This window comes from Manduca sexta, chromosome 27 (assembly GCF_014839805.1).
Source record: "Manduca sexta isolate Smith_Timp_Sample1 chromosome 27, JHU_Msex_v1.0, whole genome shotgun sequence".
NCBI lineage: Eukaryota > Metazoa > Arthropoda > Insecta > Lepidoptera > Sphingidae > Manduca > Manduca sexta.
In genome coordinates, this window is record NC_051141.1 from 5,893,427 (window position 1) to 5,906,072 (window position 12,646).

A 12,646-nucleotide genomic window follows, 5' to 3' on the forward strand; every position below is an offset into this window, starting at 1 on the left:
TAATGGTCCCTTGGGTATTTGGGTATTAATGAGAGTACAAAAAAAAGAATTATGAACCTTATAAACACACGTTCTCATGACGTTGCAATGGACATTGCTTAACATTGAATTTCTTAACAAATACGCTAATAACTTTTTTATTAATAGTTCTACGACAAAAGTTACTAGACCAAAGTTGTAGAGAATTTAATTTGCAACAAAAATGTTTATACATTTTTTGTCAGATAAATAGTTTAAGAGATACATCGTAAAAACCATTTCAACCCCTATTTTCAAGATGGCGGCCGTGGGACAAGGGTGGCGACCCCACAAACTTGGTTTTAGCTTTAGACTGACCCCCTACACTTCAAAAAAATAAAATTGCGTCCTCTAAAAAACGCAAGGTAAGGCCTAAAAAATGTAACATTTCAATGGACTATATATAAGTATACTGTTACTGATCCATAAAAATATAACAGTCAAAAAACCACCGCTACTATAAACACATGTAGGGTGGTTAGTTGATTGTTGTCAAAAATGGCAATCAACAGTTTCGAGATTTATTATACAAAATAATACAATACTGCATACTTGGATGAAGCCTATTGTATTTTCTCCAGTTCAAAGAATGTACAAAACATTCGATAATTATATATATGTCTAATATGATAAAATAATTATATAATATTGTATCCAATCTCGAAAGAATAATAATGGATATATATTCCTTAACCCACCAAAGTAATTAAAAAAAATATCTTGTAAACTGTAGCGTAAAATCATCGTTAAAGTTAAATTGTATTTTGTTTAACAAACCAACCATACCGTGTCCAGCGCAAACTGTAGTTTTTTAAATGATTTGCTGAAAGTACTGCGCGCAGGGTATTCATGGCGGTGCGTGCAACGGAATGCTTCTCCGAGCAATGCAGTGCTCGTGGGTGGCCTGCAAGTACTCTTTTACATATGTATGTTTAACAAGCGTCAACTTTCATCCGACTCACTCCAACCGAGAGTCGATCTTAAAAGACGGTTTTAAGAGCTAAATGAACTGATGTAGCTGAAAAGTAGCTTATCGGTAATATTGCTAAGCTATAGCTAATTCACGTTCAACACACAATGGACCTATTTCACGAGCCAATTGACTCCGTTGCAATTTTTTATTTTGTTAGGTTCAATTCACTTGTGTAGATTAAGCGGAATATAATTTATTTCCTCTTTACTTTATTTTATTTTCGAAATTCGTCTTTGTTTTATAGGACAGCATAAAATAATGTATAGGTGGTGTAATTGATTTGTCTTTACCTGTATTAAATATTTTTGAAAAAACAAATGCCTACTTGGAAGATGCGAGGAATAGGTAAAAGTAAAACTACTATTGAATTTTTTGTCTGTTTGTGCAAATGATTATGTATGTGAATCACGCCAAAGTCACTCATTGGAACCAAAATCTAGTTACTAAAACATATCAAGCTTCATTTTGTGTATAGCACATATAGGGTAAGTTGGGAAATGATGGTCAAAAGGAGAGACGGGCCACACGCGCCGCGCGTTTTCTGCGATACCGATAGTTGTATTGAGAAGGGTATGAGATAGGCTGATGTAACCCATACAGAGGACATTGTGGGCACAGCTAGTCTTTATATTTTTTTATTCCACTGTTGCTAATATTATAAATATGAGAGTTGTGGAAAATGTTGGGATGTTTCTTAAAAGTAAACCCAGAAATAGCTAATCGGATTTGGATAAAATTAGCATGCACCTAGATAATGTCTTGCATTAACGCATAGGCTATGATTTCATCCCGGTAAGTTACTCCGGTGGGATTCAGATTTTTTAAATAGTTTTTAAAATTCTTTAACAAATAACTGAAATTTTAATACAAAATGTTCGCTGATTAATTAATTAAAGGTTAATTTAACAGCGAGCACAATAGACTTTATACAAACATCAACGGGAAAAAACAAGTATGTTATGCAGATACGGGCTAGTACATATATAATTTGGGTAAACTTTATTTATTATTATTAAGTAATTTTAATTCATAAAATTTCGCATAGTTGTTGCTTTATTACGTAAACAGATCTTCGGTTTAAACATCCACATTGGCTATTATTACATGCAATTTTTTTGTACGCTGATTGTTGGTATCTTATTTCTAATTATACAAATTATTACTTACTGGAATTCCGATTATTTTTTTCAACTCTAATCATTCACTGTTCCGTATCATTATTTATCTCGATTAACATGTCGTTTATTAATATATTTTTCTATCTTTAGTGTTTTGTTTACAAATTCCAGGGGCCTTATTTTCACGCAGAAGTCATTAATAGTTTATAAGGTCATTGCATAAAAAGTGTATTTCCTTAGAATTTGCAAATCGAATAAGTTTTTTATATTTAATTAGTCCTGTGACCTACTCACTTCGAAATATGGGTCTGAAAAAAGTTGTCAGTCATATGATGTCCTATTTTATAAATGTGTTCAATATTTTTATTTTCATGAATATGAACTTGTGTTTGTAATAATAGTAATAACAGCCCTGTATTATACACTGTCCCACTGCTGGTCACGAGCCTTCTCTAATTCTGAGAGGGATGAGGCATTAGTCCAACACGCTGACCTAGTGCGGATTGGTAGACTTCACACACCTTTAAAATTCCTATAGAGAATTTCTCAAGTATGCAGGTTTCCTCACGATGTTTTCCTTCACCGTTAAAGCAAGCGATAATTCACAAAGAATACACACACAATCTAAAAAAAGTCAGAGGTGTGTGCCCTTAGGATTTGAACCTGCGGATATTCGTCTCGGCAGTCCGTTCCACACCCAACTAAGCTATCGCCGATCTATATGCGTTATATTTCATCTTTATTCTCTCTAACTTTTTATTATTTTCCTTTCACCGTTTAAACACACTGGGTACTAGTATTTTATTATGTTCAGACTATCGACGATTCATCCACCTGGTTTATGGCGGAAAATTCTGATATTTTATTAAATGTACATAGCAGTGAAAATATTATGTAGCCGATGCGGTTATTACTCTCAGTCCAAATTGTTGGTCGAAATGAAAAATCTTTACTATAATATAAAGCTGGAAAGTTTGTTTGAACGCGGTAATCTCATAAACTACTGGTTCGAATTGAAAAATTCTTTTACTCCTGTTTATCGAAGAAGGCTACGAGTATATAATATCACTATATAACCAATAGGAGCGGAGCATCTATGAAAAATGTTTCGTTGTTGCAAATACGGGGAAAATTTATTCCTTTTGAGAGATTCTGTTTCGTGCGCTGCGTAAACGGTTAAACGCAACAAACATGAATGACGGAATTGTTCCTCTTAAAATGTTCTAAAAATATTTGAAAACTAAACCTATACGAACGCGATAAACTCAAAAACTATCCAACTGATCTCGATGAAATTTGGTAGGCAGATAGTTTGGTATCCTGGGAAGGACATAGAATACTTTCTATTTCGGGACCTTTATCCCGGAAAATGCCGGCCAAGCCGCGAGCAATAGTTAGTGATTTATAAAATTGTCTCGTAAAAAATCTATCATAATATAAAGGTTGTAATGTTAAAGTGTGTAGAGCGCACGTGTTTAACATTACATGGAATTTTATGTGGTATGTTTTATAACATTTTGTTCAAAATATTGTATTCTTTATATTGCATGTCGTTTTTATGACGATTCTATGGCTGTAGATTACAGTTTTGAATAACTTTAATCCTTACGACTACTTTATGCGATATTAAAATATACTAACTAATTCGAATGTATCTAGATTTAATATTGGCTACATCAAAATTCTTTAATTCTACACTCAAGAGTCTACACTCTATTGTAAGTGTGTGGTGTAAAACAAAACAATAGTCCAAACTAGCATACAAGTTTCATTGGATCAGCAACTACGATGAACGTTCATTCACTTTCAGTCCAACATCGAGATCCCTAACAAATATATGTTCTTGCACATGAACAATTCGCTGGCTCAATATTACCAGTTCCTTGTGTTTTATATTTGTGTTGCAAAAACGAGATTTAAGATTTTCATATTAGTAAAAATATGTAAAAACCATTGTTCATTGTTATCTTTATTTATTTTTCGGGATTATTGGAAATTTGCACTGAGAAAGACATAAAATCATGTTATACATATAACTCAATTTGTACATGAAATATAACATAGAACTGTGTAATAGTGGGCGAGCGATTTGTATCGAGCGTAGATCGGATCCCCACCAAGCTTCCCGTTTCAAACTAGATTCATCACTCTATGCGTTTTGGAGGCTGTTGGATATATTACTATTGTCGGTAATCAGTTCTACAACGCATCTTACTTATATCATACTTAAATGCGGAAGTTTGTATAAATGTTTGAATGTCTGTTGAAAGTGGCGAATGATGAAATCTGGCACACCGAGAGACCATGTCGTGGTGTAACACAATTTTTCTCTCGGTAATACATTACTTTAGGATATATTGGAATTATTGAAAAGATCTACTGTTTATTATAATATTCGCGTAAACATAAGGAAAAAAATTGCTAGGGTATACTTTATATCCGCCCGGGTAGCGACTACCGTTCCCAAGATTCATAACCCGCCATAGTAGCCCACGTAAGTGTGTCGCGTTCCGGGATCTACCTGTGGATTTGTTGTAACAGGCCAGCATAATTGTGTCGACTGCCGAGGGGTCATGATCTTACGTCAGCCGACATTCTATAGGACCCGACTCCCTTTATTATCAAGTGCAGTGGGATCAAGTCACCGTGCACGTATAAAAGAAAAAAATCATTGTTTACAAAATTATTTCGGTATTAATATTTAATTTCAGTAATTATCTTATATTGAAAAAGTGTTATTCACGCAGAAACAATTTGTTTTGCATCTCAATTTGTACGTGTCCTGAGACTGAGGCCCTTCCTTCTCAGAATCGGATTGATGTCACAAGATGTAATTAATACGGAATGTATGTCGGTACACTACGATTAGATCGGTAATGCAAATGATTATAAGCTATGATTCTATTGCATGTTTTAAATTTGGATTTCCTAATGATGTCTCATGTTTACGCGAATGTTAGATTGAAATAAATTATTTTTTTCGGATTTTACAGCGTTTTTTATATTATGATTTACTCCAGATGTTTCGAAGACTACAGAAGACTTTCAGGTTACCTGGTATTCGTGTATATTATCTCAACATTTCTATAACCAATATTTTTACGAAGCGATGTCTTGTACTCATTGACAATATGATCTTACCTTATCATCGTGTTAATGCTATGCTTAAAATTCAAACTGGAATAATGATATCGTCTCGCCACATAGAACTTTTCTATATTAGATACTCCGCCCTGACACGACAGACCTGCATACCATTCACAATTTATTTATTATTTATTAAAAACACTAATACATTATCTAATGATTTTATTAAGTTCGGTTTCGGAATTCTGGTAATGCGTCTCATTTTGAGATTGTGGGCTTGAAACGCCCATTAATTACTGCGCTATTTTCGTTTAATCCCACCCTGCGATCTGCTGACGCCCGACACTATGTCGAAGCGGACATTTTTTTACCAAAATATATATTTTATTTATTTTGAAAGTCAGGGAAAGGACCTTTATCACGTTGTCAATACAGCATAAATTATTTTGTAAATATAATTAGTTTTTTTTAGTAAGTTTATTACTTTTTTAAAGCACCTGCCTAAGCCGCGCTTTTACGAATATTTCATAAAAGCCGTCAATTTTAAATATTACACGAGAGTATTTAACTTTATTGCTTCCAGACTTTTAAGATGTAATGCAATTTAAATAACGCTCATCCAACTTTTTAATTAAGTAATATTAGCTGTAAAATTTTATTATAAATGATATTTTATTGGGTTATATTTTATGCGAATATACCTCAACGCTCAAAATACGTGTCGCTCCGTTTCGAATGTTGATAAACTAATATTGCTTTGAAAAATATTTTTAGTTGAGTCTCCGCCAAGATTATAATTTTTCTGAAAACCGTGAACACGTAATAAATGTCTTCGTAATATAGTACGATATATTGTCCAAGTAAATCACTCTGTGCCCATGCTAACTGCTCTATGCAAAATGTGGAAGCAATAAAAGTGCTGCTTCGGGATCCATTCTTGTGTCTTAGTTATTCCAATACCCACTAAAAGGATAGCGATGAAAGTCGAAATTCCTTGACCAATATTATCTTTATATAGTAACAAGAAAAATGGCCTGCCAGTGAAAATCACGCATTTATATTCCAATTCTAATTTTTTGGTACAAGAATTTTTCTCGAGTGTCACGATGCAGCAAATAAATATTGGTCGTGAATTGGAGAAATGAATCGATCTCGCTCTCGTATGGATGATTCCGAAATTTTATCTCTTTCGCCCTAATAGCCGGCTGACAAACATGTATCAGCGGTTAATAGGTGCGCTCGCGCAGCTGTTGCGAACAAATCAGCTCCGATGTAGCTGACACTGTCAAAAAGCTAACACTTCGCCATATGATGGAAGCGACGAGCGTCGCTCTTCTTTTTCTCTTTTTATTATATCCAGTATTCGTTTGCATTTTGAACATTTTGTGGTAATGCTAAAGTCTGTTCAAAATTGGCTAATTGCGAAGTATAATTGTGAATGTAGTATTAACGAAAAGTTCCATGATTTCTACTTTTTTTATTTGTGAAGGTGATTATAAAAAAAAATTGCATGAAATTAATTTTTATTGAACTAGTATATTATAACCATTTTGCGCCATAATACCGCTTTCGCTCGAATATTGTGCCGAAGCGCAACAACGAAACACATTACGAGGAGGGTCGACTCGCCGTTCATTCAAGATCGGAGAAAGCATCCTACGTATTTAAAAATAGATATTGTAGAATATTTATTGGCCATCTCTTTGGGATTCGATTTAATATTAACATTAGAAAAATATAGTAGGCACATGTTTATGCGATGGACGCTAATTTGTTCAGGGACGTGTTTTTTTTAAATAATAGTGTGTGCGAGTAAGAACACCGCACGCATCCGATTTTGCTGCATTTATATTATATTATCGTTTCAATAACACCGATTTATATTTTCTCGAGGTATTTAACTATTTAAGTATATCTTAGGTACATAATATTATCACGAGTTTTCGTAAAATTGATATTGACTTGTTAAAAAGCGGGAAAATGTGCATATGATACAGCGAACATCTTTAACAATACAATCATGATTTTAAGTTTAATGAAATCATTTTTTAAGATGTGACCAACATTGTACAACAGTTTCAAATATCAATTTATTAGTCTGTTAATATCTATTTCGATGTACAGTCGATGCACAAAGGGGATAGATCCAATGAGTGAAATGCAATAAAGCTTAACCGTGACATACCTTGATGACAATGGTTGACTAGTACACAGATGGAGTGATGTGGATGATAATTAAATGTGGTCGAAATACCGACATAATTATGGGTTACAGAATTGAGTGGCTTCATGGTTCAGATTTCGTTTGTTCTTTGCGTCAGGATTTCATTCATAATTATGGCATCATTATTGATATTTATTAATTGAAATCGCTAACATTGAAGTTCGCCACGCGCTTGATGAATTAAGTATAAAATATTTTTTATTTTAATATTGTTCATGCGTGAGTTTTGTATACAATAAGTGACATTATAAGATATCTCAAAATTATTTGATGTGTGCTACTTTCCACAGACAAAATAAAATATTATGTTTACGTCTATTTTAAGACGCGTATTTTCTGCGACTTTTCTCTTATTCTTGTTTATATAATTGGAAAATATCCTTAATCCATCTATAGGCATTTGTTTGATCTAATGATTTTTTTGGGTTATTCAAATCTTGTTGACTGTTTTTAACTTAAATGTCTATTTTCAAAATACATATAGTTATTTCAACGTTATTTTAAATAGATGTACGTTTGCATATAGAATGTTCTGAGTCTGTTAACAATATATTGATTCGAATCAAGATTTCGATAGTTCCTAAATAAATTATCGTATTTGAAAAAACAAAACATTTTTAGCATTTCGTTGTCCAACTACTGTTTATTACTAAACCCATTGAAGAAAAAGCAATATATGTAGAATTTGATAAGATACCAATAATTTGCTTAGGAGCCATCGAATTCACGTTTCAACCTCTCTTATTATAACAGTTAGTTAAATTTATTTCATTTGTACGTGTAATTGTTTTGATGCAGGAGCTGTCGATACACGCGGTGTCCACTCACGAGCTGCTGAAGCCCAAGGATGAGCCGGTGTATTCCTTAGCCACTCCTACCAATTTATGCTCAGTCGGTTTGCACCATGCAAGTAAGTTTAAATTCTATTATCCAGGAAATAAGTGTACTTTTACTAACAGGTTATTGTAAATGGTATCGAAAGAAAATGGAAGGTATAGGTATACATATTAGATAATTTAGGGATAATATTCAACATTTACGAAGGTTTACCAAACTTGGTAAAGTTCGACAAAGTGACTTCCAATCTCTGGAAAGCCATATTGTTCCTTAAACGATTACAATGTAATATTGTAAATTAAAGCGAGATTTCAGGAAAATTAAGGTACCAAGTATATGCATTTACAATATCTATTTATTTCGAAAATAATATACAATCAATAATGAATATATAATTTTCAATTCGTAGGAAAGGTATTGAAGCTCAATAATTAATTAAATTATATTGTGCAAATTTCCGCGAAATTTACACAATGACAGAGCAATACAAAATATTATTGATAAATTGTCAATTGAAAATGTTGAATCCGGGAGATGACAAAGGAATTCAAATTAGTTTATTTATTTATCTGTGGTGTTTGTATATTGTATATTGCTAGCGCGGCGCGGTCAGCTAGCTTGTACGTCTAATGTGTTGGCGTTTCGTTTCAACCGTATCACCCTGACCTAGACAAGTTGGATGTTGGTTAGATATTGAATACTTTTTACTTTCTATATTGTTTTATACGTCGATATATATTATGTACTCCCTACTAGATTTGGCGTTCCGAACATCCACTGTGTTCAACTGAATTGAACTGTCATCCATTGAAACTGATTTTAGTATGGTGTCAATATTGATGCTTGTGGTTGTGTACGGAGTGGCGCTCATAATATAAAAACGCGAGTCTAAGTGTAAACCTGAATTTCAATAAAAATATTAGTCAAATAAGTAAAATTATTTGTTGTCCAAGTGAAGAAATAAGTTATAATAACAGTGACGTTTTGGTGACATTTTAGTTCAGATTTTGAACAAATAGTTTTTATGGATGTTTGTGTCTATATATAATATATTAAGGTTAAACATATTATTAATGTTTATATCTTCGTAAGAAGTAACGATAGAAACATCTGAACACGATTGGATGAAATATTGCACATAGATAGATAATTTTCTGGATAATTTTTATTCCGGTAATTCGATCTTGCAGAAAAATGTTTTTTTAAGTAGTTGTAATGATGCCGTATAGACAGCAGTATGGATAGCTACAGTGTTTTAGTTGTAGCAGAAAAAGCTTTTAACGCAAGCGAAGCCGCGAGCAAGTTGACCCTCGCACTAGTTGACCCCGACAGACGTTGTCCCGTCTTAACTATGAATTTGCAGCGCGCATACAGTCGATCGCTGACAGTTATTTCAAACAATTGACAGTTATATAAAATTAATATTTTCGTTAAGTTTTCTAAAATTCCGCGCATTTTTTTGAATTTCTTTCTTTCATAATTCCTTCGCCTGACAATAACAAACACAACAAAAAAAATATAGTAAAATCGGTCCAGCCTTTCACGCGTGATGGCGTGACCAAGGGAAATAGGGATTTTTATATATGTTTTCTGTTACTTTTTTTTTCAATATACAAACACACCAGAAACTGGTGTGTTTGTATATTGAAAAAAAAAGTAACAGAAAAAGAAAGCGGATGACTAAAGAAGTAGACGATAAATACCTAAGTAACGTAGACCTTATTATTTTGTAACAAATAGCACAGGTTCGCTTAGCTCTTTGTATGTAAGACTTAATTTAAGGGAGAGTAATCGGTGCCCACGGCGGGGTTGTCAAGGAAATATGAGCTCTCGATGCCTCGGGTTAATTCTTACGACACTTAATAAGAAATTTTAGATAAAACAATTATTTCCTTACGAATATTGTTTGTGTAGGGCTTGCCTTTAAATAATAAACACTTAAATTATACAAGTATACGAGAATTTAATGGTATTTTTTTAAAAGTATTGTTATATGCATGATTATGCATATAACAATACTTTTATTGCAGCATTGTCGGCCCAGTGCAGGTTAGTAGACTTCTTTGGCGATTGCCAAAGAAGTCTACTAACCTGCACTAAGCCTACATAGTGGACTAAGGTCTAAATCATAAGAATAGAGGAGGTCCGTACTAATCAGTGGTATTATTTATTACTAATATTATTCTGAACCTCGTAAGGAACCCTTATAGATTTATTTATCGTTCGTCTGTCTGTCAAGACCCTTATTCTCTTTAGTGCATAGAGCTATTAAGTTGAAATTTGTAAAAAGTACTCTTGAATACTGGTCTTTCTGTTGTTCTATCAAACTTGTAAGTCAACGCGATTAAAAGATATAACTGTTTTCACCATGAAGAGGGAATTAAAACTTTTAGGATACTTCCCGTCAGTCTAGAATCATAAAATTTGGCAAGAATGTTTTACAGCACATAATGTAATAAATTAAAAACCTTTTATATGTAGATATTTTAATGATAATGAAAGCTAATTTACTATTACGAATTTATTATTGCGGTTGGTGTAATATCCGAGTCTAGGGATCGAATGGCAGATTTAAGTTTGTTAAGTTTGAACCTACACAGCTACCTACACGTTTGTACGGCATGAAATGTTTAATGTGATAATATTTCTGTAACTTAGAGGTTTAACTAAAGGGTATTTGTTGTGACAGTATTTGGAAAATATATTTTTCTTGACAAAACTTTGACAAAAGGAACTCTTAAAAGCACAGGATAAAATAAAAGTAATTGATCAAAAAGAAAATAAAAGGTCCGAAATAATATGATACGCATATGTATGACTTCCCGTGCACCTCGAATTGTCATTTTCTTCTTCTATAAGGGGTTGAAAATTTTCTTATGTTAAATGCTCTGAGCCAAAACTTTACGTTCTCGATCAATATGACGTATCCACTGTTTCACCCACTGTTTTTTAAAATATGGATTTCTAAGAAACTTATTATATTAAGAACATCTGTAAGTATTTTATTCATATTTGATTATTATATTCAACTGAATATTATATATTTAAACTGCAAACTTCCACACTATTCATGTTACATCGGAAAGTTCGTTCAATTAGTTCTTCATTTTCATGCCCCCGCAGTATAGTTTCATAGCCATGATACGAATATCAGTTTGCGTTCCGTTATGCGTTAATTATCTGTCAAAACCGGTTGGTTATTAAAAGTAGGGGACCCGACGATGCTAAATGGGGTTTTATTGGATTTTGTGGATTAGATAATAGAAATAAAAAAAATGTTTAATAAGGTTGTAGGATGTAGAAGCTTATTTCTAATCGATTTTTTTAGTATTCCGATCCGCTCCCCACACGATACTATATAGAAGATTTTTATAAGGTTGACAGTTACAATATCACCCCAATTAAGTTAGATTATAGAAAAATGCATTAAATTCCAGTCGTTTTTGCGTGATGCATGTACAAACATATAGATAAAAAAAAACCAAAAAAATATGTTGTTTTGGCAAATAAAGATACCATATTTATTTTTCTTCAATATCTATAATGAACAGACATCGGTCTGTTACACTTTATTATGTGTATAGATAGGAAAAACCATGGTCTCGTCAATTTGAAGTCGTTGGTTGCCTTTAACACAATAAGACGGCACAATTCACAAGTACTTTGGAGTACCGCTTAATATCAATAATATATAACAAATTGCAGCGATCGCAATTAATCCATTTTCATAAAATTTTTATGATCTACTCCGACAGTGTAGCCAACGAGAGAACCGCCTAGGTTATCATGCCATCTTCCGCACAATATTCTCTAACATCCGAAAGTATTAACAGTATTTCGCATATTACGTTCTTCAAACTAACGTTAATACCCAAGGGTTTAAACATCATTCCACGGTTCGAATATATTGAGCTGTTTACTCGTTTCTAAATCCATTTTTCATTCCCTAATATCTAAGTGTCGTGTTGCCCGGCTACATAATATAATGGTGTTATTATAAGCGCGTGCGCATTTGTTTCAACTTGCCGACGAGGGCCGACGTCACTGCGCCCGAGTCGAGTGCTGGCACGAACTTAGAAATATTTAATTTACGACCAAACCCAGTATTGTTCATTCACCGGGCCGGGTTGATTGGCGACATTAAAAGTGTCAAGCGGGGCTGCCGGAAATTCATTGATAGATTTAATCGCCTCGCACTGAAATAACGTGGTGCGTTGCGATTTGATTCGTCGAGTAAATTGCTAAGTCATTAATGCCGTCCGGTCGTGCGGTTCCCGTACTAAAAACTGGTGCTATTTTCAGGGTAATCCTTGAAGTTGGATATAAAGCGGCCCTACGTCACTCCGCTTGTTAGTGCAGGTTACATTCGGGCTTGATCGAAATAATGCG

The 12,646-nt window shown here is 33.4% G+C and overlaps 1 protein-coding gene across 3 annotated transcripts in view; it reads left to right on the forward strand.

Annotated features, from left to right (window-relative positions):
* The window catches only part of LOC115450844 (forkhead box protein L2), a 58,689-nt gene that overhangs the window by 10,904 nt on the left and 35,139 nt on the right, over nt 1–12,646 (forward strand). For all 3 annotated transcript variants that reach the window (XM_030178962.2, XM_030178963.2, XM_037444023.1), the window contains exon 3: nt 8,219–8,330. In XM_030178962.2, coding sequence (XP_030034822.1) covers nt 8,219–8,330 — 112 coding nt within the window. The remainder of the gene's footprint in view (nt 1–8,218; nt 8,331–12,646) is intronic.